This window comes from Moschus berezovskii, chromosome 3 (genome assembly GCF_049115385.1).
Source record: "Moschus berezovskii isolate FMDL1 chromosome 3, NW_MosBer_1.0, whole genome shotgun sequence".
NCBI lineage: Eukaryota > Metazoa > Chordata > Mammalia > Artiodactyla > Moschidae > Moschus > Moschus berezovskii.
In genome coordinates this window covers 88,545,307-88,571,569 of record NC_142462.1, presented here as the reverse complement: position 1 = coordinate 88,571,569, position 26,263 = coordinate 88,545,307, and the positions used below count along the sequence as shown (strand labels likewise).

Here is a 26,263-nt window from a genome sequence, read left to right as displayed (position 1 = left end):
GGTCATCCACTGCCTCTTTCTTTCTCTAAGCTTTTACCATAATGATCTACCTCTTAGAGATTTCTTTGTCTGGAAAGAAATGTATTTATTCAGACTCCAAACTTGCTACTCATCTCCTAGCTCTAAGTCTAAAAGGGTTGAGGGAAGCCTTACTTATTTTCAAAGCCCTCTCTTTCTCAGCTAATATTAATGATCTACCATGCACTGTCCTCTCTCCAGGCGCCAAGAAGTGGACCACTTTTGGAGGGAGGAATAGCTCTTCTTACTTAGGTGGAATAATTCCAGGGAGTCAGGCAGTTTTAGAAAGAGGCACATTGACTCAACTAAGAGAAGGAAAAAAAAAAAGAAGCTGCTGTGTCGAAGAGAACATGAGTGCTCATTTCCCCCAGGAGAGAAACGATGAAGCTGATTTTCTAAAATGAATCAGTAAAGTGGATGGTGAAATGCGACAGCCTGTCAGAGCACTGGCTTAGGGTGCCGTGCTGCTCGCATTCATAGCACACGACAAGGCTAGCTCTCAGCTCCACTGGCAAGATCTGCGCGGCTCTAGTTATTGTCATGAATTAGTAACTGAGGCTGATCCTGCTTTGAAAAAAATAAATTGCCGAGCTCAGCAAGAAGCATATGGACTGTCCGAAATTCAACTCATACTGGTCCATAAATGAGAAAAGTTTGGCTCAAAATAACACTATGTAAAAGATCAATATTTTTTTCTCAAGTAAAAATCCAGAATGAATGTGGAATTAAAACTTTATAATTTGGGTTCCTATGAATACACTCTGTCTAGCTTTCAAAAGTAAGCCCATGCTTAAATGTGTTCTAACAGTAAAGCCATGAAAAAAAGCCTACACTCAAAATGCAAGTAAAAGTAGTCACTTGAAACAACTGTTTCTAGGGCAGAAAGATGCAATATCCCAATTGTTTAAATTTCTAAGTGGGATTTTAAAATAAGTAGTAATCGTTAACCTAGAGAACATCATCCATCCTCATAGGCTACAACAATGCCTCCTGGAGTTGTGCAACCCACAGCCCCGATGAAAACAGTGCAGAGCAGGAAACAGAGATAAGGCCAAGACCAAGAAATAACCACATGAAATTTCTGCCAGCACTATGTGGCTACAGATTCCAGGTTCTGTTATTTACGCTCCTAATGATCTCAGCAACATAATAAAATATACTCATTAATATTTTTGTAAAACATTGTACTTTTTTCTCCATGGCTTAATAAAACGTGAACTCTGTGGTCAAAACAAATGATTTGAGAGAGAACAAGATGCTCCAATTATCTACTGAACTTAAGTTCTGGTGAATTCAGTGAAGAATAACTTTCAGAAGAAAACAGGATATGCCCCATATCCAGTGTTTCTTAATTTTCAAACTGCTTGAATTAAATAAACATAATGTAGCAATTATACATTTTCTATGGCAATCTTTACATGACAACTCAGGAAAGATGACACTAACATTTCATATCTCACTTTAAAATCCTGAACTGAAATTCATGATTTTAAGTTAAGAAAGAAAATACTATAAATTCTAACATTATTTTGAGAACTGTATTTGGAACAATTTGAGTTTCTATACTCTGTCTACACTGCCTAACCATAAACTCTGTGAGAGTAAATCGGGTAAGCAAAAGAAAGACATTCCACTGAACAAACTGGGTTCTTTAACACAAACTGACGTATTTCCGTACATATTTATAAGGCTTGGTGGTTATTATTAGGCTGTAATTGCAGTTGTTCTAACACCTAATAAGCCATGGTTGGAAAAACAAAGGCAGGTTAATTTGTGATTTCCTCTACTCATTCAGAGGCAAATTAAGTGTCAAACAGCTAATACAGAGCATATTTCATTTTATGAGATTTTAATTTAATTCTGCGCCATATCGTTGATGCCTTAATATAGGGTGGTTTATCTAAAAAGAGGAGCAATTTATAAACCTCTTTCAATAGAATCATTAATGATAGGATATGATAGCATAATTATCGCAGTGCCTGCCATCCTTCTAAACAGAGATCTGTTGGCATTTCCATCATCAACACACGTCCCGTTTCCATCAGATTTACCATTTAATTCGTTACACTGGCATGAGAACAATCATGCGTATGAAACAGTGAGACTAACCCCCAATTTTGTCTACCTACAACTAAAAATATTTATTCTAAAAAATCAGTAAGCTCACTTGATTTCATTGTCTAAAAGCTAATTATAAAGCAAGCATTTTGGAATTCAACTTCTAGATAAAATCATTTTACTTTTCCAGGTTATCCTCTAAGCAAAGATGTGCTTTGAAGATTTCAGTAACCAAGTCATATTCACCTACATTACCCCCACCCCTAAAATGATCTGTCACAGGCATATCTACATTTGCATCTAAGAAGGTGCCAAAGCATCCCAGGGATTCAAAATTGAGCCAGGCCAGAATAGAATTTCTGAGTGTTTGTCATGCCCCCAATTGTCTGGATGCTAACTCTCCGTATTTGCTTAGAGCATCCTGCTTTCAAGGGTGCTCACAAGGGTGCTAACAAGAACATGATTTCATTGAACTCTTCAATCTGCAATTTGGAGAGACGGGTAAGGCAGGTAACTTCATTTTCATGGAATGGAACTAATATATGGAAATTGTAGGTTGCCAATTCCCAACACCAACAAGTGCAAAGCAAGAGCACAATTCAAGCTCTCTGACTGGTAGTCCGCTGTTTCCAGACTGGACCCTTTGAAGGTCTATGAAGCATACTTAACTAGGCACCTGAACAAGTGACTGCCTGCAAATCTAGCAGGTATGGTGACGGCTAAGCAATGACTGATCAGACAAGAATATTCAGCTGCAATAAAGGCACACAAGGTGCTTAAGGGACAGCCTCTAGGAACTACCTTTGAGACTGCCCGCAAAGGTGATATTTGAAATAGACCTTGAGGGACTTCCCTGAAGGTTCAGTAGTTAAGACTCTGCGCTTCCATTGCAAGGATTCCATTGTACGGATTCGCTCTCCTGTCGGGAAACTAAGATCATATGCTGCTTGGCCAAAATAGAGGGAAAAAAATTCAGAATGAGTTAGGCCTTGAGGGTAAGGAGTTTAAGCAGGAGTCTGCCATGCAGGGAGGGAAGACCACTGAGGGTAATGCAGGGAGAATGTCACATTATAAAAGCACAGAGATGAGACTACCCCAGCTTCCCAGAGACTACTTCGTAAGTTCAGTGTCGTCACCCAGGACTCTGCAATGCCCAGCAGTCCCAGGAGACAATGACATTCTCCCAGCACCTTCCAGAGCTTCTCTTTGGAGCTTCAGGATTATCTACCAGCCTTATAGGATGAATCCTGGGTTACTGAACATTTAGGCAGCTAGAGAACAATTTAGTCAATTGTTGCTAAATGATCCTAAAGCTTGGCTGAAAAAGCAGGAAGTATAATCATCTCTCAGTATCTGAAGGGTTCCAGGACTATCACAGATACCAAAATCCATGGATTTTCAAATCCTTTACATAAAAAGGCATAGTGTTTGCATCTTCCTGGAAACTTCAACCATCTCTGGATTACTTATAGTACCCAGTACAATGGAAATGCTACATCAATAGTTGTCAGTATGCTGGAAATTCAAGTGTTGCTTTTTGGAACTTTCTGGAGTTTACTTCTCCAATATTTCTAATCCAAGGTTGGTTGAATCCTCAAATGGAGAACCCCCCAAAGATACAACGGGTCAACAATACTAAAATCTACAAAAATCCCAGCTCAGCAGCCATATAGGAAATGCAACCCTCTCCCCTGGGATTCTCCAAACTTGACCTGTCTTATCCCGTGGTGTTTTTATCTCTAGCAAGCTAATTCTTTAGATACAGAAATCAGGACCTAGAACAAACAGTGATCTATACAAGGGCTTGCTATTCTTACAGTTCTGCCAAAGAACCAAGACTTGGGGTTTTAATTGACAAATTCACATTTGAATTTAACTACAAGGCAAACTATAATGAACCCAGAGGAGCTAGTTCATTTTATCATCTTGTTGTTATTTAGTGGCTAAGTCATGACAGACTCCTTGCAACATCACAGACTGTAGCCCACCAGGTTCCTCTGTCCATGGGATTTCCCAAGCAAGAACACTGGAGTGGGTTATCATTTCCTTCTCCAGGGCATCTTCCCGATCCAGGGATCAAACCCGAGTCTTCTGCATTGGCAGGCAGATTCTTTAGCTCTGAGCCACCAGGGAAGCCCTCATTCTATCATATGAATTCATTTCTTGAAATTTCTCTATGAGTTTTGAAAGAGTGAAGTACTCTGAAGTTCCATAGAAAATCTGATCCAAATTACTTCATCACTGCAGAGACTTGAATCTGGGTGATTTCAGTCCTGTGCATCTCCCAGGTCCAGTGGGCCCTTGCTGGTTCTGTGCCATAGAGCACATCCTCACCTGAGAAGCTTGGGTCCCATCAGTGCGGCAAAACTTTGGGAGAGCAGGATGAATTCCATGGCAGATTTCAGCCTGAATTTGCAGTTTTCTTCCCTTTGTATAGGGAGCTTTAAATGGGCCTGTTGGTTTTATCTGAATGTATTTTTAGCAGGCTTTAGAACCCTGAAAATACTCCTGTTCCAGTGAAAAGTCAAAGAATAAGTCACAAGTTTCTACATTCTCTCTAAATATCCACTTCTCCTTTAATGCTTATAGAAGTCTGAGCACAGATTTATGACTTACCTCCAGGCAAATCTGCTCTGAAATTACAGTTCAGTAATGGGAGATGGATCCAAAAAACTGTGGGTAAAATATTATATGTGTACTTGGGCATATAGTTAGGACTGTTAATATCAATTAATTCTGTTCACAGAGGAGGACTTGTTTTAAAACAACTTCATTTTTCTTTGACGTATATGTAATTACACAGCTGTAAAGAATAGCCATGGAGATGCAATCTACCATCCAAATAACTAGCATTATTCTTCAAAGTATTTTTTGGGCTTTCTAACTTTACTGTCTCAGAATGAAGGGTAATTACCAGACATGGCTAAATGTAAAATCGAGGCCATTCAAAGGGCCAGCCCCTCCCGAAGTTTGACTCCCCTTGTTACAGTATACATCAGTTTTCTGGACAACACTCCAAAAGAAGGTCATTTCAGTTTAGGCACAGGCTATCCTGAATACCTGATCTTTCCCTCCAAACTGAGCGATACCACATTTATTTCCAGGACATTGTCGTCTTCTTTTTTTAATATTTATTTTAATATTAGAGAATAGTTGATTGACAATGCTGTATCAGATTCAGGTGCACAGCAAAGTTACACATACAGCTCTTTTCAAATTCTTTCCCTGTTGAGGTTATTACAGAATATTGGGCAGAGTTCCCTGTGCTATACAGTAGGTTCTTGTTGCTTATTTATTTTATATATAGTAGTATGTATATGTTAATTCCAAAGTCCTAATTTATCTCCCCCCACCTTTGGTAACCATAAATTTGTTTTCTATGTCTAAGAGTCTGTTTTGTAAATAAGCTCATTCATATCATTTTATTTTAGATTCTGCATATAAGTAATATCATATGATATCTGTCTTTTCTTCCTTTTCTAATGTATGTTAGTTATCACCCTCATTCTTGCCTTTTATCTCTGTGTAGACCATGTGCTCGATCACATTTGCCATTTTGTTTGGGTGACATTCCCATCAATCAAGTGACTGTTGGAGTAGACACCACAGGGGCTATGAAAATTTACCATGAAAATTTCATTATGACTCATTGTGATCCCTGGAACAGGGCTTTCCCATTAATAGAAATCGGAGCATGAGAAACTTCAAATCCACTCTTGACCAAATACATATTCTGAGAGGGAACCTTCCATTAGGGCTCTGCTTTTTAATTTAGTATTTAGAGGCCACAGAGCACACGTCAGCAGAAATATATAGGAAATACTTGCCAGCCACGTCGTATGACAGGCATTCTTCAGGAAGCAGCGGGGATGTGCTTCAGTGAGTCCAGGAACAGATAGGCTTGCCGTATTTCAAAAGTAAATCTTAGACTTCTATCACAGCTCCCAAGCCCAGTAGCTGTGTTGGTAACAAAAATCCTGAGATGGTAAAAGCCAGTATTTTGTTCTGTTTCTTTAATGGGCAAAGTTGTAATACTTACACATGCAACGGAGGGATCGGAGATGGATCATAATGGTAACGGCCCTCGTGGTGTCTGGCATCAATTGGTACAGGAGGATGGAATGCAGGAAAGAGATGAGGAGGGTCTGAAAAGGAAAGAAAGTCCAACCTGTGTAAACAGAACACTTTGAAACAGAATTCCCACACATGAAGCCGCATCGCCACACTGTCTTCACAACTGACGCTGAAATTAACCTGAAGAATTTGTGGAAGAATTCTTGAAAGTTCAGGACCGAGCAAATAATACCAGCACATGAGACAGTAGAGCCACTGAAAGCAACCTGAACCCAGACAGGAGAACAAGAAAGCGGTGCGTCACGTGCCCCGAGCCCGGAAGAAAGACGGGCCAGGGTGCAAAGGCTGAAGGAGGCCACCGAGCCAAGAGGGAGAGACTCCAACACACTTTTTCGTTTGCATTTATGTTTTTGGCCGCATCACACGGCTTGTGGGATGTTAGTTTCCCAACGAGGGACTGAACCCAGATGCTCAGCAATGAAAGTCTGGAGAGTCCTAACCACTCAGCCACCAGGGAATGACTAATTTTTCTTTTTAAAATGACATTGTCATGTGAATTTTACTATCTTATTTATTTATTTGGCTTTGCCCGGACTTAGCTGTGGCATGCAGGCTTTTTAGTTGCAGCATGTGGACTGTAGTTCCCTGACCAGGGATCGAACCTGCACCCCCTGCACTGGGAGCTTGGAGTTTTAACCGCCAGGGAAGTCCTGTGAAGCGAATTTTAGACAAAGACATAATATCACTACTAGTTTTCATCTCTCCCACACTTGTAAGGAAAGGAGTTCTTTCAAAAGTCCCTGCTAGAATCCATGTCACATGTAGACACACACACACCCACACTTAAAAAATTCAAATGCATGCTCCCTTCCACTCCTCCTTGTCCTAGGTCGGGCTTCCAGAATCCCAACACAAGGGCAGCAAATGTATAGGTTGGCCAGAGATGTTACGTGGCCTGACAGAGGGACATTTGGAGTAAACTGAGGGTTCCTTTCCTGCAGCCCCAACATTCCTCTTGGACCAACATTCCCTTGGCCTCCTCTCCTACTCTGGCTCAGGTCAGTCATCACTGTTTTGAGGTTTCTGTGTGTATGCTTACTTAAAATAGTTCTTCTACTCCTACTTGCCCTGATTAGCTCTATCAAATCTGAAAATAAACTTTTTTTTTCCTAAATAGTGATTCACTGAAAGAACTGAAAATAGCTTTACCATATTTCATCATGAGGAGCACCCCTGATACTAAAGTTTTTCCTGAGTTTCAAGAAGCAATAAAGAAAGAAGTCCAAGATCAGGAGGGGAGCCGATAAAACAGCATATACACCAGAACTCGTACTGTGAATGTTACCTTCCAAACGTGGTTGTCCTGGAAGCCTGCATGTAGCTGTCACACCGCTGTTGCCCAGAACACTCCCAAGAATTGATGTGTACTCCAAACAGGCCTCAGAAGGGCTATGAGCTCCTTCAAAGAGTCTGAAGATTTTGCCTAGTGTAGTAGGCGGTAAAAGCAATTCCAAATGAGACCCTGTGAACAGGCCCTGAGGAATGGCTGGAAAAAGTGACACAGAACCTCCCCATGGGGCAGGGGAGTGGGTGTGTCAAACATAGATGACGGTATGGTTGCATCCTCCACTGTGAGTTTCCTTAAGTCCTGGGGGTGACTATTATACATGAGCTTGTTGAACTCAAGTAGTTTTCATTTTCCTGCCTATACATTTCTCTTGTCCAAATTCTCCAACAAGCATCTTTTAGAATGTAAATATAATAATCTTTTTTTTAAAAAAATGATATTTTACTCCCCCCCCACACTTTTTTTTCTTTAAGACTTTGCTCCTGCTGGCCTCCTTTGAGAATCTAAAAATATGATTAGGAGAATCCCTGACAGCACTTCAGAGGTGCCCAAAGCTGAACTCCACCAGGTATAGAACCCAGAAGAAGAGGTTCTACAGTGCAGAAAATGTGCATTACTCACTGTATTTTGTACTTGCTCCTTATAAGATAAGGGGGGAAGGGAATGGTACTGAAAGAGGGAAGGAGTCATCTTGGTATTATCTCATATCATTGACACTGTGGTATCATGATGTACAATGATGCTGAAAATTCAATGGGGACATGCTGACTGCCTGATCAAACGCTATACGTTTGATAAAGTACATCTGAAAAATTCAGTTATATTTTAAATACATCACTTAGGACATTTAAAAGGATGCTGGAATTGTTTTCTTTCATTTTGCTTTGTTTTGTAACACAAATCTGGCTAGTTGGTGCACTAAGTTTAAATGTCCCACGTAACCCAGGAATCCTGCAGAGCCCAAACATCCTATTTCATTTAACTGTTCTGGAAGAAACTGATGTATCCATCCTAAAACAACATAAAATTGAGTGGAGTAATCTATTTCATGAATCTGAAAGTCTGACATCTACTCAGGGAATGTTTCACTGTCTCCAGTTTTGAACAATCCCAAATGAATCACTGCGGTTCAGAGTCAGGTGCATCAGGGGGTCAGGAGGATGGCCAACAGGCCTTGGGTGTGGTTCTCTCTCCTCCCCTCCCGTTAGCAGTCACTGCTGATGCTCACGGGCTTGCCTCTAGCAGACTTCAAAATTAACAGTCATTCATTCTTGGAAACTGGAGAAATAAACCTACTAGAACTTGTTGTAAATTAAGGATTCATACCATCTGACCCACCTCCTCAAGTTTTCCCTATGCATCATTTTAAATGGTGTTTTGAGGGACGTTGTGACAATTCTGTCAGACTTGGAAGATATTTTCACTTATTTACTTCTTGGTTCTTAGCTGTGTGATTAAATTCTCTCTACCAGATAAGTGGGTGCTAACTATATCTGCTTTTCTCCATGTGGGTGCAGCTGTGAATTATGAAGATGCACAAACCCAGATTTTTTTCATACACACAAAGCTCAAACTGTGGGCAGGTATTATACCTTCAAAATATGCCTCATATATCCAAAAAGTAGCAGTCATTGTCTTCTACATGAGTATTTATAATTATGTTGCAGTGATTATATGCATCGGGGGTGAAAACCAGGCACACAATTCTATAAAATCAAAAGCATTTACCCAAGCAGTATAAATCTTCACCCCCAGGGAAAACTGCAAGACCCTTATGGACATATAAAAGGCATTGTCATCTTTAAATTTTTATGAAATTATTTTAACAGGATTTTAACCCACTTTCTCTTTCTCTCTCACGCTCTTCCTTTTCAAAATGAGAGAGAAAATGATCAAGCATTGCAAAAATGTTTAAAAGGAAAGAATTTAGGATTAGAATTAGTAATTATTGGGGCATTTAGTAGTTATTTCCCACTGTTGAGTATGTTTTGTGAGTTTAAAAGTTAATTCTGACAAAGTATGTGATGCATCTTACAGCACTGCTTGCTCAAAGTTTTTATTTATGTTAAAGAAAATTTATGAATCCTTCATTCTGGAATTAGGTTAAATAAAGAACCAAAAAATATGAATACGATCTGACTTGATCAAACACATCTGATTTTAGTTTAAGCATTTTCATTCCTATTTGTTTCCTTCTTGATTTAGTTGAAAATAACTTCTGGACTGATAAAGTCTGTGCAAACAATTACACCTCATGTCAGTTATCAGTGGAAATCACACCTCTTAAGCCGCTTTCTAGTAAACGCAATGGAACAGCTCTCTTCCAATTCAAGACACGCTTGACCACAGCTTAACAGTAGAGACGAAGCATAAAAATCAGGACAAGCATGTCCTTTAACATATGTGGCATCACATGACATTAATCCTAACACATCTCTCAAAAAAAAAAAGAAGAAGATGCTGGCGAATCCTCAAACGTGGAGTGCTTCTCTTGCATCTCGGGTCGTCGTTTCTATGCGGAAGATTGCAGTATACTCCATCAGAGGCCCAAGAAGCTGTCCAAGAAAACCCACAGAACGAGAAGAGGCCTGTGTCGCCAGCAGCCGCCACAATTATCCACCTCCCAGTTTATTATTTACACATGAGCAGCACAGCTGTGGAGCATCATAACTCAAGAGGATGTGTAATAAGTTACCGCGCCACAGCCATCTCCTGCTCTGGCCCTTGACAAAACACCACATGATGACTTTTCCAAAGTCAGGCGAAAACTGCTGAAGCAGAAGGAAGTGCCACTAAACCTGGCTCCCTCCTATTTATCATACAATTTCCTGACTGATGGTTCCACAAACCAGCTGCTAAGTGCTGTGTACTCTGCTGTCAGCAAACTAACGGGCTAAATGGAAGACAGGGAGAATAATGTGCAGAACTGGGGGAATCAATTTTACTGAAGGAATTAAAATTCTACCAGGTGGGGGTGAGTCTGTGGAGCAGTGGGAAGCAGTCAACTGTCCATGCTTTGGGTTGCAAAGATGATTTATTACAGACTCGCGAGGGGTTTGACTATTGGACCAAATGCCTCTTAGACTAAAGGGAGATTTGCCAAGTGCGTATTATCTGAGACGCAAGTGGAAGAGTCTTTAAACCCCATAAATATGTAATTGGCTTGATGCATGTTTAAATTGAAATGCATAGTAACAATATTTATGCTGGGTATAGTTGTCGGTATTCAATTTCATGCTGGCTGTCATCAGGCTGTGCATTGAGGGTCTCATTAGGAATGAGAGGCATTGATTTTTGGGTCTCCTTACAATAGCCTGGGTTGATCATAAAACCTGTAGCCAGAAGAGAAAGGCACTCAGAGGTTTATCTTCAGTTGTTGCGTCCTTCTCTCAAGAAATAGTTTTAATATCCTCAGGCTATGAGATCTCTTGGATGCCATTTGGGGAGACTGTCTTTTAAGGTTTGAAATTTACATACAAAAATTGTAGATTAAAAAAGAGAGATCAAAGGCAGCTCCATTAGTGCCCTGAAGGAGTAATTCACCAAATGATACTTTAGTGGCCTGAAAGTGCCCAGGAAACAGTATGAGAGGACCCACAAGAGTAAACCGCCCAGGGCATAAATTCTCTTGGCTTATTTAAATCCTCAAGTCATCTGTTCACTGACTTTGGAATTTATTCTAGATGAGAACTAGAAATGGTTTTTCTAGTCATTGGGATCAGCCTTGACTGTAGGAAAGTCCAGTCCCCTCCAATTCATTTAATCTCCTGCCATCGGTAGAAATACTAAAACCCAATGTGGGCAACATCCATGATGCCAAAACATCCAGCACAGCTCAAATGAGAGGTCTCAAGAGGGGATGGGAGGGACCCTCACCACTCTAATAAGAAGACAGATAGGCACCTGGGCCTCATCTCTGCCTCTTCCCACCTGGACATCTCCAAGCATCATTTGGCATCTACAGACCTTTTCCAGGGCTCAGTGGCCTAAAGGAGACCTCACTATGTGGACTGACTCCAACACTCAGACTGACTCCCTGTTCAGACATCCTTATGTTACTGCCTGCGAACAGGATTATACCATGGACAGAAATATGCCTATGGACCACAGGGCACCAGAAAGGGGCTGATCTGGCCCCTCTGAGGACAGCCCCAGGATATCTGAGCTGGATTCTCTCAAGTAATAAGGCAGTCTGTGATCCTGTTGGTCTGCTATGAGCAGGATCTATAGCATGGAACCCCAAAGGGACCCCGCTGTGGAATTGCTGGGCATCCAGGTGTAATCATCCCATGAAGCAATTCATGGGGAATCGGGAATCTTCTTTCTGTTCTTACATGTATGTGGTGTGGAGCTGGAAGTATCTCCAGAGTCAGGAGTGTAGACCATCTTGTTTATAAGACCCGCGGTAACGTGGTACAAGTTTTAAGAAACTAGTTCTGGTATACTCGAGACACCTGAGAGATGCCTTGCAGTAAAAAAGATCGATTACTTTTCACTTTACACCATGGCAGGAACCTTAACTTGTAGAGCACATGTCATGGAAGGCACTATGGTACACTGGTACACTACTGCACCAGGCAGTTTTTGTAAAGTTTTATTGGAATACAGGTGCTGTTTTGTTCGTATGCCACCCATAGTTGCTTTCACACTGCAGTGACTGCCTTGGTGAGCTGAGACAGAGAAACACACGGTCCATAAAGCCTAATATATTTCATACCTGGAAGTGTATATATGTCAGTCCCAATCTCCCTCCCACCCTCCCCTGCCCCCTCATGTCGACATGTCCATTTTCCACATCTGAGTCTGTTCTTGCCTTGGAAACTGGTTTATCTGTGCCATTTTTGTAGATCCTACATATGTGCCACAGTGGATGCTAGTTGTCTTTCTCTTTCTGACTTACTTCACTCTCTGTGACAGACTCTAGCTCCTATAAGCACAGGAAGCTCAGTTCTGGGCTCTGTGATGACCTGGGGGATGAGGGGTGGGTGAGAGGGAGGTCCAAGAGGGAGGGGATATATGTATGCATAAGACTGATTTACCTCATTGTATAGCAAAAGCACAACATTGTAAAGCAATTATATTTCAATAAAAATAAATAAATACTTTTTTTAAAATAAATATACTTCCTTCTGGCCCTTACGAGAAACAGTTTGATGAACCTTGTCCCAGTATACCCCGAGAAAGCAATTCTCAGAAATGTTTACAATTCAGAAAAAAACACATGCCAGTTTTTCTTTATGGATGGGTAGTTTTTGAGAGAGAACATATTTCATAACTGATATGCCAACTTGTGACTTAAAAATATCTATAAAGTGTCCATACTGGTAATTACTCAGAAAAGAATATTTACTCTATGATTTTAGCAAAGCCTATCACAAATAAATTCTAAGATAAAAATGATGGATAAAATTAACTATAAATCTAGCAAATAATGGCAATAATCACTTAACATTTGCAAATTTAAGTTTTCTTATAAGTTAACTAAAACACACACAAAGTTAACATAGAAAGCTGATTAACAAAACTATGTTATTTATAAAACCCAAAGAATTTTAACCTTCTGGCAACCACCCAACATTCCTGACTCCTTCCTTTTTTTTTTTGGCCTCAAGGCAGTGCTTTAGGATCTTAGTTCTCTGACAAGGGATCTAACCTGTGACCCCTGCAGTGGATCTTAACCACTGGCCCATGGGGAAGTTCCTGATTCCTCTTACATAAATATCCATGGGCATTCCCCACTACACAGACAGCACTCTTTCTATTATTTCTTCTGTGGGAGCATGGAGATATAATAAATTGATCTAATATTCTAAATAGATCTAAATGCTACCCAGCACTGCACTCTAGTCATACCACAACCCATCCAGGCCATACTCCTTTACAAGCATAATTACGTGTTTCTACAAGAAAATGATATATAGCCCTCTGAAAGTAAATTAACAAGAAATCTGTCTTTACCACATCAATTGTATCCTAGGTAGTGAACAAAAATTTGATCTCTCCCCTTCCTGGTCCCTTTTAACTTCTTTTACCCAACTAATCTTCGCAAGTTTTTCCACGAAAAATCATGTCCATTGTATTACCAATGGTAGAAACAGGCCACATCTGCCCACTGGCTGGCCAATGAAATCTTCCACCCAGAGACTCTGGAATGCACCTTGCCTATGATCCCATAAGTATCCATCATATTTTTGTTGTTTCTAGCTTTTCTGCCAAGATAAAAGAAAAAAATAAAGAGAGGGAAAAGAAGCAAAGAGAAATAAGAGAAGGTTTACAGCCATTATACCTAACCTGCAAAACTATCCAAGGGAAATTACAAGAAAACATATGAAGAGTCACTATATTTAAGTGACAACTCCATTAACTTGAACTATCAGTTCAGTTCAGTTCAGTTCAGTTGTTCAGTCGTGTCCGACTCTCCGCGACCCCATGAATCACAGCACGCCAGGCCTCCCTGTCCATCACCAACTCCCGGAGTTCACTCAAACTCATGTCCACAGAGTCGGTGATGCCATCCAGTCATCTCATTCTCTGTTGTCCCCTTCTCCTCCCGCCCCCAACCTTGCTAATGGTATATTTTCTTATGAAAGCACAGAAATTAAAAGATGGAAATTGGTTACCAATGATATATTCTTATCTCAATGAACAGTTTTTTTTTAGTTGCTTCACTTGTGTCCTACTCTTTGTGACCCTATGGATTGCAGCCCACCAGGCTCCTCTGTTCATGGGATTCTCCAGGCAAGAATATTGGAGCAGGCTGCCATGCCCTCCTCCAGGGGATCTTCCTGACCCAGGGACATCAAACTTGTATCTCCTGTATTTCCTGCATTGGTAGGAGAGTTCTTTACCACTACAACCACCTGCACAGCACAATTTAAAAGCCAAATTTATAGTTTGGAAAATGTACACTGGGACTCATAATGCTGAGGAAGTGAAGGCAGAGGATGAAATGTTTCCAGGAAAGCATTTGGTATCTCAGCTCTAACTAGAGAAACCTTACAGACAGACTGAATTCAGAAGTCGCCTAGCTTAGTGAGTAAACCAACAATTAACAACAATGATGAGGTCTAGAAGCTGTGTCCTAAGCAAAATAAATCAACTGACAAAAGTGCTTCCAGCAGACTTCCCTGATGGTCCAGTGGCTAAACCTCTGGGCTCCCAACGCATGGGGCCCTGGTTTGATCCCTGGTCAGGGATATCCCACATGCTATAAGACCCAGCACAGTCAAATAAATAAATAAATATAAAACAAGAGCCCCCAAACATTTTTTTCAATATTGTAAAATTAGCAGAAGTAGGTTGAGAAAGGTAAAAGCAAAAAAATACAATGATTTACATTTCATAATAACCATGTCTGTTTCTTCCTGGGATCATCTTGACAACCCTAAAACCATCATTTCCAAGGCTTTATTATTATTCCTCCTAAGTACTGTTTCTCCTTATTTCCTATTACGACACAATCCTGAGGGGTAAGAAGGGAAAAATTTCATGATCTGCTCAGAAAAGCTAAATGATCAACCCAATGTCACAGAAACCAGGGCCAAGTTGGTGTTTTTTCTACTCCATCACCAGAGGTGGCGCTCCCAATATGATGGTCCTAAACACCTTCAAGGAACCCATCTCAGTCTCCATCCTATTCAGAAGCAGGAACCAGGAAAAGCTCTCATGCACACAAGCTCAGGTCTTCTGCATGGTATTAATAAGTGCCTGGGCTGAGGCTCAGAGGCTCTGGAGAGTTCCACAGCATAGAATGATGCTGTTAGTCAGAGAGAGTCACCCATCCAAGTCAACCTTGGGAAATAACTTCCGTTCATTTGGGTTTTTCTGTACCATCTTATGGAAAAAACCTGAACAAAATTTTTGGCTAACCCAATATTTTGAAGGCACTGGAAAACCTACAATGACCTTCAGGATGTGCTGCTGTGCTGTGCTGTGCTTAGTTAGTCAAGTCTGACTCTTTGTGATCCCATGGACTGTAGCCTGCCAGGCTCTTCTATCCATGGGGATTCTCCAGGCAAGAATACAAGAGTGGGTTGCCAGGCCCTCCTCCAGGGGATCTTCCCGACCCAGGGATCGAACCCAAGTCTCCTGCATTGCAGGCGGAATCTTTAGTGTCTGAGCCACCAGGGAAGCCTGTGCTGGTTGGACTGGAGGCCAAATAATAGCAGCAGTGGACCAGGCCCGTACAGCACTGGAGGACTCGAATTTCAACTACCTAGTGGGCCTCAATAACAGGCTAAACCAGGGCCCTGAAAGGCCCTGCCATCTCTTCAGAATCCTGCCTGTGCAAGTTCCAGGTCCCCCTGACCTCCCCATGTTCAGAGCCTACTCCAGGCAAAGGCCTACATGCCCTGAGTTAAATCATCTCTGTGAAGTTCATCTTCATCTTCTAGCCCCACAAGTCTGCCTGCCTCCTGCCGGGCCAGGAGTCACTTCATGTAGACAAGCAGTGTCCCCACCCCATCCTATCCCAACACCCCACTAAGATGGGTCAGATAACGGTGGGCACTCAGAGAAAACCACCCTACGCTGGATCTTTTCCAAGACACTGAATGTCCTTTCCCACCAAGGAAATGTGGACGCTCCAGTGAATTCAGGAGACTTGAGTAGCCTGCTAACACCCATATGGAAAAAGCTCTTTGACACAAAAGGTTAGAGGTCAAAAGTTTAAAAGCTCATGACAGAAATGACAGGGGCCCCTTTGCCCCCACTCCCCTTTTTTTGTCAATAACATCAAAGGCCCTGGCCTGTTCTTAATGCTATTATTGTTACGCCTTTGGAATCCATTGAAATTCCAGCACGTTGATTGCACACTGGGAGCCCTGAAAGGCTCCACTTTCCTGCCCCTTAAACCCTGAATTCTCACTGCCGATGAAGCACCAGGAAGCAGGAACACACAAAGCTTTTAAGCAGCGTTTATTTAAGTGCTTCTTTCACCATGATTGTAAAATAACAAAGCACATGAAGTGAAATGATTCCCTTGTAGGAATGCAAGGAAATCAGAGAAAAGGAAGAGGCTCCCCTATTTCTAAAGGGAAAAAAAATTCTCCTTCACATGTCGTAGTTCTTGAGAATCCAAGTACCAAAATAGTCCTGATTTTTCTTGAATCTCTCTTTCCCCTGAAATCTTACATTAGCAACTGGGCATACACTGGACACACGTCCTCAAAGACATTGGCTCTATGTGCATAGATCAGATGGCATCATTTGAGGGAAATCACTTTCTACTGAAGGATGGTGCTCAAAGGTCCAGCTATGGTATTTGCATCTATGGCATCCCCATTATTAATGATTAGATGGCCACAATTTGGAAGTTCTCAATGCCTGAGTCTTTCTCTGATCCACAAATAAGGTTGAGTTTATAGAATCATTACACTGATAGCATGGATCAAGAAAGGAGAAAAGTCAAGTTCATCTCAGTGTCACACCTGAACTCTGTCCACGTTTATTGGAATGGGAGGCCCATGTAGCTGTGCACCTGTGAGTTCCTCAACGATCATGACCATGTGACTTACCTGACTATCTCCCTCCTGCCCCATCCACGCACAGTCGCTGAGATGCACTCGTGACCCCACATACCCACGTGTTCCTGGGTATGTGGATAAAAGGCCCAGAGCTGCTTTCTATCCACACATGTCCATGACCACCCCCACCTCCACTCCCCAAAGTTCACACTTGTTACTTCCTTTCCTGTTGGCTGTCCTTCCCATTTGAAACCACATTTTATAGATTCACCTAGAAACAAACGACTATAATCATAAGAGATTATTTTTTCAACACATACAATAAAGCCAACAAGATTCAGACCTATTTACTCCACAAAGCTGTCCAAGAGGCCAAGTGACAAAGATGAAGGTTGTTCATATAATCTAAAGTCCTCACATGTAAGGGTTATTGTTATTTCTAAGTCCTTCTCCTTCAACCCAGATGTCCAAGTGAATACTGATAGTCAACATATTCATATGAGCATCTTCAACTTTAGACTTGATCTGATTGCTCAGTCCAGGCTCCTCCCTTGCACTCAAGCCTTCACTGATCATGATGCATGTCAGGTTCTTCATCTCTTGTCTTTAAGTAAGTTTTGTGGCAAACACCCAACTCTGTTCCCCAAATTCCAGATCAGCCATATGTAATGAGGCCTTATGTATTTATGTATGAGCCATACATAATGATCAACAATTAGGTGAGGGGGAAAAAAGACAGCCAAAGATATATGCAAATAATAAATAGCTCTCATTTTTTGAGCATTCACTCTGTGTTCAGGGTTATCCTTGGGCTTTCCTGATGGCTCAGATGGTAAAGAATCCACCTGCAATGTAGAAGACCTGGATTTGATACCTGGGTTAGGAAGATCCCCTGGAGAAGGGAATGGCAATCCACTCTAGTATTCTTGCCTGGAGAACTCCATGGACAGAGGAACCTGGCAGGCTTCCTGACCATGGGGTCATGAAGAGTCGGCACAACTAAGCGACTAACACTTTTCAGGGTTACCCCAGCTGCTGCTCAGATATTTTTTTTATTTCTACCACAAGACAACTCAGTGAAGTAGGTATAACTACCCCTACTTCACAACTTCACAATGATGAAACAGGCATCAGAGATGGGAAATGAAAGGCACTGTTTAAAAAAAAAAAAAAAGACAACAGGTCCAACATGGAGTCACCTATGCTAAGTCCCATGTCACCAAACCCAGCAAAGTGAAAGTGAAAGTGAAGGCGCTCCGTCCTGTCTGAATCTTTGCAACCCCATGGACAGTAGCCTACCAGGCTCCACCGTCCATGGGATTTTCCAGGCAAGAATACTGAAGTGGGCTGCCATTTCCTTCTAACTGAGACTTAATTATAGTTTTGGCTCCCCTTAGAAATGGAATCTTAAACCAATGAATCAGAAATCACCTGGTCTGCTCAAGTGAGGTAATCCCATCTCCTTAAGGAGAGTGACCCTGCCGCAACCAAGCCACTTTCTGCTAGTATAACTCTCTTGTCCCAGCTCCCTTTTGCCTATAAAAGCCTTTGTATAGCTCCTCTGAGCCCCTTTCTATCTGCTAGACAGGAAAGCTGCCTGGTTCATAAATGGATGAATAAAGCCAGTAAGATCTTTAACATTTACTCAGTTGAATATTGCTTTTTGAATAGCACTCGGGTAGGAACTGATGAAGCTGGATCTCAGTCAGGTCCAGTCTGACTGCAGAGCCCCGGAAGCTTCCGATAATGAGGCTCAGGCCTCCACTCAGAAGGCCTCATGATTGCTCCAGTGCTCTGCCCTTTTGAAATCCTTCATCATTTTTGAGCAAGGGCCCCGAATATTCTTTTTGCACTGGGCCCCAAAAATGCCATAGCCCATTTTGAGTACAGCTACTCTTCTCCGCCTGGGCACTCCCCATGCTTCAAGTGTCCCCATAACAAAACCCATGGGCAGCTGAAGGGCATCATTTATACACCCACCTTCACCCCAGGTCCTGAGGCAGGAACAAGCTGAGCCTTCCTCCTGGGGTCCCCATCTCAGGGGCACATCCTCAGGGGACCATCATTCCAGCATCTCAGACACCTCTCCCAGATACTAGGGACCCGGCCCACATGTAGCAGGTCCCAGCTTGTGTGGCAGGGTGAACCCAGCTGGATCCCCTATGACACCCTCTCACTAGCCTTCCTGAGGCTAGCAAAGTTGGCCTGCCAGCCGCCAGCCATTCTGAGGGCTAATTGGCTTGTTTTCATCATGACTGAACGAAGCAGAAGTCCCTCTACACATAAATAAATCACAATTACTAACTGCTAGACTGGAGCGGCTCTCTCCTCCCCTGTGGCCTTGGCAGAGGAATTCCTAGGCCCGCCGGGCGAGCACAAAAGCCCCAGACTGGCCAGGCGATATCCGCTGGCTGGGCTCCGTTTATTATTTAAACAGTAACTTAACGACGCTTCCCGGAGGTGAAGGAGGCCAAACTGTTTTCCTTCCCTTCACAAAGCAGAGATGCAGGGCTTATTTGAATGTCTTCAACGTTTACTTTAGTTCCCTTGGTTAAATACCTTCCTCGGCAGAGTCAAACAAACAGTTCACTTCATTAGAAAGGCAAACAATTTAGCAAGAGAATACCAGCACTTGAGGGGGACCTACTTTGAGCCCAAAAACCCCTCTGCCCTGGGAAGGGGGCCCAGGAGGGTCGAGGCAGCGCGTGGAGCTCACTTCAAAAGCCTTTTCACAAATACTTCACACATTCACTGGTAATTAACAGATAACCCCAAAGAGATTATCTGCCCAGAGGCTGAGGGCCCTCAGAGGATTATCCACAGAGAGAAGGCAGAGCCTGGAGGGCACACCCTTTTTTCTAGAAGTACAAGTGGATCAGGTCTTCTGGGAAAACACCCAAGCATGCAGCTACCTACGCACCCCCTGCCCAGCCCCGACCCACCGTTTAAAATAACAAAGCCACAGCGCATGGAAATAATATTCCCTGGAGCCACAGCTGCAAAGTTAGGCCTGGGGAAAAACCAGGGCCAGGGCAGCCAGGATGGCATGGATAGAATATGCAAGAAAAGACCAGGACAAGAAGATAAGGACCATGCGGGGTATGTTCCCAAGATGCCAGCTCAGAAGTGGGGGGTCAACATTTTCCAAGCAAAAACTTGGTGTAAACTGGGGAACAGGTTGTGAGCGGGTTAAGTTGGTGCTTTCTCTGGTAGCTATGAGGGCCCAGCATAGGGCAGGTTGGCAGCCCACTGGCCCACTGAAGCCTGGAGCACCTGTGGACAGCAGACTGGCTGTGACCACTCCAGCCACGCACTGCAGGCCTGGCTGGGGAACCCCTTGGCAGACGGAGACAGAACCCCACACCTGTCACCAGTTTCTTCCAGAACAGTGCATCTCAGACCTTTATGTCATATCCATCCATCCAGGGCACAGGAAACCATCTGGGGTTCATATTAGATAATTAAGGAGTCTGGGATTGACATGTACACACTGCTATATTTAAAATGGATAACCAACAAGGACCTACTGTATAGTCCAGGGAACTCTGCTCAATACTGTGCAGCAACCTAAGAAGGAAAAGAATTTGAGCAAGAATAGATACATGTATATGTATAACTGAATCACTTTGCTGTATACCTGAAACTAACACCACATCGTTAATCAACTATATTCCAATATAAAATAAAACATTAAAAAAAGAAATTAAATAAAAACTAGAAAGGATCCATTCTCCTTTTTCTTTAAGAACACACATACCCACGGCCACCGCAGGTACACATACATCACGACAGGAGACAGTGTGGCAAACGAAACTGGGGCTGGGCGGACAGCCCTATTAGATTTGAATTTGGGGTTTCACCTACGTTGTGCTTGTACTGAACAGGGTCAGAGTAAGCAATTCCAGTACTCACGTGTTTTAAGAAGTTGGTAAACCTCAAATGCCAACTGCAATAAATCATACAAGTCTCTATTAAAACTATAAATCACTCATGAAATTTAATACTATCATGAAGAGTAATTAAGTGCTAATGTGATAAATCTACAAAAGAAAAAACAACACACACAACAATGAGGAATCTAAAGAGCAGGAGAATGCTCAGGTCTTAGAGCTTTGAGACAAATCTTTGTGCCCCCACCTAAAGGAAGTATGTCTGTCCACCTACCTGCTGGTCCTCAGGGATGGGGGAATCATTTAAGGGCCACACGCTCAAATAAACTCAGGACTGAGAGCCTAGAACATAATGCCCTTCTTCAAAACAGAAAAACTACACCGAAAATCTGCCCTGGTTCTGTGCTATCTTGTTAAGGAAAACAGAAAGGAACATAGGAGGGGCAAAGAAGAGTGATCCTGTCCAAGATGCATCTTGAGTTGAAGTGAAGTTATAGGAAAGAGTCTCAGTTGTTCCGATGACCTTACTACCTCACTTGTACTGTACAAATAATGGTTTCGTTGATAAATCACTTGTTCTCAGCTCTTCAACTACTCTGAATCTTTCCATTTGACTAGGATAACTACAACCAGGAATTCTTTCTTGGGCTGCTTCAGCCAAAGACTGAATCACTCAGGGCTCAATCAATGGCTGATAAATACAGTAAGTCCCCTACCTGCGAACCTTCAAGTTGCGAACTTTCAAAGATACAAACGTACCCTTGCATGTCCAATCGCATAAGGCAGCTCCCATGTCTGGCATGCATTGTCCCGTGCCTGCATCCTCTGCAAATGGTTGTGCTTGTGTGTAGTTTACTGTACAGGACTGTATAGAGTTCAGTAGTACAGCATCTTTATTTCAAGCGCAGGATGACCGGAAGCAAGCATAAAAGCAGTGATGATGTAGCTAGCATCTTCTATTACTGACAATCCTTCAGCTCTACTATCTCCCATCTCCTCTGCCTCCTCCAGTCAGTAACTCTTCTTGCCTGTTAAATCAGTTCCAGTCCGTGTATGCCAGCTGTAGAACTGTACTACTGTACTTTTCAAGGTAAAGTACTGTAAGATTAAAAACATTACTTTTGTTTGCTTTTTTATGTATTATATGTATGAAAAGTATTATAAACCTATTACAGAACAGTACTATACAGCTAATGGTACCTAGGCTAACTTTCTTGGACTTACAAACATTGGACTTATGAACGTGCTCTCGTAATGGAACTCATTTGCATGGAGGGGACTTACACTGTATGTACATGAATAAGTAAAGATGGGTTCACATACAAACCTAACGAGCACTGCCAAGCCTCAGGCACCACACGGGCCATGGAAACACAATGAGCCTAAAAGTAGGCGGTCCTGCGCAAGAGGAGCTGGGGGACCCACTGGTCACAAAGCCAGGAACAAGAATGCCAGCTCAAAGAGTCCCAGTGAAAGATGGTGTTCAGGTGAGTAGGGGGAGCAGACGGGGAGGGAAGAGGGTCAAAGAAACTTCCTCTTTTTCAGAAAAAATCTTGCTCAGAAAAAATGAGTGGGAGCAAGGTGAGAGAACCCAGAGAGAGCGTGTGTGAAGCAGCAGGGTGTGTGGGGGGGCCAGAAGGGCCCAGGAATGGTTTAGAGCAGCGGTCCCCAAAATTTTCAGCATCAGGGACCAGTTTCGTGGAAGACAATTTTTCAATGGACTGCGGGGGGCGGGGGGTGGTAATTCAAAAGCATTACATTTATCGCATACTTTATTTCTATTATTGTTACATCAGCTCCACCTCAGATCATCAGGCATCAGATCCCAGAGGCTGGGGACCCCTGCTTTAGAGCATTGATCTCAAATTGCAATGTGCCTCCCTTCACTCTTTAATGGGCGAATTGCTGGGTCCACCCTCAAGAGTCTCTGATTCAGTAGGCCTAGGGAGGGGAGTAAGGATTTACCTTTCTAACAAGTTCCCAGGTGACGGTGAAGCTGCTGATCTGGGGGACTACACTCAGAACCTACTGGTCTAGGGGTGAGTGCAAGAAAAGGAGGCTAGGCCATAGAGGCCCTTGCATACCGGCCAATGAGCCCCAAGAGCAGACACACGAGACTTGAAATGATCAGACATGCATTTTGCAAATATTACCTTGCTGGAAAGTGGAGAATGGATTGAAAATGAAAGTGAAAGTTGCTCAGTCATGTCTGACTCTTTGTGACCCCATGGACTAGTCCATGGGATCATCCAGGTCAGAATACTGGAGTGGGTAGCCTTTCCCTTCTCCAGGGGATCTTCCCAACTCAGGGACCAAACCTAGGTCTCCCACGTTGCAGTCTGATTCTTTACCACCTGAGCCACAAGGGAAGCCCAAGAATACTGGAGTGGGCAGCCTACCCCTTCTCCAGAGGATCTTCCCGACCCAGGAATTGAACCAGGGTCTCCTGAATTGCAGCGAATTCTTTACCAACTGAGCTATCAGGAGAATGGATTGGAATGGATGAAACTCAGTGGGAAGCAAGAGATATAAAGGCCCCTAAACTGAGGCAAAGCAGTGGGAAGATGAATGGTTGGAGGGGAACCTGGGGTGAAGAAGGTTGAAAGGACATGCATGAGAGAAGAAAGGGCTGTCTCCCAGGGTCCCTTTGACAGTGGTGGGAACACAGGAAAGGCAGGCAGAGGCTGAGGAAGAACCAGTGGACAGGGATGGGTTCAGGCTGGGATTAGTGGGGTTTGAGACTATGGAGGGAGGTGGTTCCAGGTCTGGAAGGAAACCCAGAGCCCAGTCTGCCCTGCAGTAGGAGATGCAATTGCAGGGGCTGTAAATGCCATCAGAGGGAATGAAATCAGACAGGAGGCAGGTACCGATCAGGATCAGTAGGACATATGGAGTGAGACCAACCAACCGTTAAGGGATGAGCAGAGGAAGTGGACAAAGCAAAGCTGTGAGGGGAAAACGCCAGAGTCTCCAGGGAGCCAGCCGTGAATGGCGTGGAGAAGCCACAGGGAAGAGGTGGTACCTCTCTGGGAGTGGCAGGTGGTGTAGGCTGGAGATCTGGGGAGGTGAAGAGTGTGACACACCCCAGAAGAGTGACTGCCAGGGCAGCAGTTAGAGAAGGTGAGGGTCAAAGAGGAGTTTGGTGTGGGCAGTTTTACTTTGTTTATAGAAGGGAAGCGCCTGAGCATGCTCTGTAGGCAGAGGAATGGCAGTTGTCACAGCCAGGCTGGAAGACAGAAGTGAGAGGACAGCGCTGGTGGAACTCAGCTTTCCTAGGACTCAGAACAGGAAGCAGCCCCAATCAAGGAAGACAGACTTTAAAGACTCTTTAAAAAAGCACCAAGTTAAACAAACAAAAAAAAAGGATCTATTCCATCCTAGGCTCACATCAGACCCTGTGAGAAACATCAGACCCTGTGACAATGCGTAATCAGAGATGGCTCTTTTATTTGGCAATGCAGGAGACAAAGGTTCGATCCCTGGGTTGGGAAGATCACCTGGAGGAGGGCATGACAACCCACTCCAGTATTCTTGCCTGGAGAATCACGGAGAGAGGAGCCTGGTGCGCTACAGTCTCACAGAATCGCAAAGAGTTGGCCATGACTGAGCGACTCACACACACATACACAGAGGTGATTTACAATGTTGTGTTAGTTTCAAATGTATAGCAAAGTGATTCCGTTATACATATACATGTATTCATTTTCTTTCAGAATCTTTACCCATACAGATTATTACAGGATATTGAGAGAGATGGCTCTTTTAAAACTGAGGTTGCTGCTGCTGCTGCTAAGTCGCTTCAGTCGTGTCCGACTCTGTGCAACCCATAGACGGCAGCCCACCAGGCTCCGCCATCCCTGGGATTCTCGGAGGTTACAATTTAACAACAGAGGCGGGGCACAGGCCATTCTTTCTAGGAATTTCTGTTAGGAGGATGCATTCAGAATGCTCAGACCCCTGGCTTCCTTCCCACTGGCAAGCAGAATTGTTGTGACCAGCCAGGAGTTCGTGTGCCAGGAGTCCCACAGATGGCTGACTGTACCTCCTTTCACCCCTGAAATGCTCATTATGGGGCCACATTCCTTTCTGTCTAAAGAGAAGGAATGAAGCAATTCCAGGAGCCAGGTCAGAGCAGCAGAGAGCAAACAGGATGAGATGGAGAAATCTATAAGCAGAATCAACCACAACCACGGAACTAGACTCCAACTAGGAAGAAGAACGGAGTACCAGGTGCCCATTAACAGTAGGCTGTCTCAAAAGACGGTCACCTGACAGTTCGGTGTGAATCCAGAGTCCTTGGGTTCAAGATTGTACTGGGGGAGGGGACAGAGGCAGTGGAGGGGGACTGCAGGTTGAGGCCAAGGCCAGGCTGAGCCAGTTTTATGAGGTGGCAGCAGCTGCGGCTGCAGTGAAACCAGCAGAAGGGACGTTTAATAAAAGCTGTGGTCAATATCAGCCCCTTCATGGCCCTGGATTCACTCTCTTTATTTACAGTCTCAGACATGCTGGGGAAAATCAGAGAGGCCAGGAAAAGGAGCAGGAAGAGAGACAGAGACAGAAAGGGTTAACAGGCAACAGCTTTCTAAGGGTAAAAAACAGTTCAGAAACAGGGGAATTCACTGGCGCTTCCCGCTGCTTTTATTGCTTTCGCTCAACAGCTGGAGAAAATGTTTGATCAAAATATTTGTATTATTGTGTTTAAGTGAAATGACATATGACAGCTCATTATCCCAAACTCAGAATTCCCACAGCATCTGTCACAGCCACCCTGTTAGAGACAGTCACTCCCCCTGGAAGATGGAGAGGCATGGAGGGAAGATGCAAGACTTAGAGCAGCAGGCATCAGACCCCAGACAGTCCCAGCTCCACAGGCCCTCACCCAGGCTCCGATTAGACAGGAGAGGATGCTGGAGGGGGCAGCGGGGGAGGCCCATGCCATGCCCCTCCCCCAGGCATCAGCAGCTCTCCTCTTCCCCCACAGCCAGGAGCATGAAGCCCATCTCACCCAGGGCTTCCAAAACCAAGGAAGTGGTCAGGATCTCTCTCTCCCCTCCTAGACATTATTTGGTGAAACAGTTTGACAAACACTATGTAGTGATCTAAATGTATGTGTATAACTGAGTCCCTTTTCTGTTCACCTGAAACTACCACAGCATTGTTAATTGGCTATACCCTCATACAAAATTAGAAGTTTAAAGTTTAAGTAAACAAATTTTAACCCAATATCCCTCCCAAGCCTCCAGGCAGGTTGGAAAGAGAAAAAAAAAATAACTTCTTAAAAATTATCATGTCGTTTTCTCCATCCTGAAGTGAGTAATGACATGGTTGCACAGAACTTGTCTTTGTGACCCTAAGTTCCTTTCTATGACACTTTTTTGTTAATATCTGTTTATTGGCTGTGGTGGGTCTCT

At 43.3% G+C, this 26,263-nt stretch overlaps 1 protein-coding gene across 2 annotated transcripts in view; it reads right to left on the bottom strand.

Annotated features, from left to right (window-relative positions):
• Positions 1–26,263, bottom strand: part of GLI3 (GLI family zinc finger 3) — a 323,331-nt gene that overhangs the window by 132,833 nt on the left and 164,235 nt on the right. For both annotated transcript variants that reach the window (XM_055421143.2, XM_055421144.2), the window contains exon 4: positions 6,116–6,221. In XM_055421143.2, coding sequence (XP_055277118.2) covers positions 6,116–6,221 — 106 coding nt within the window. The remainder of the gene's footprint in view (positions 1–6,115; positions 6,222–26,263) is intronic.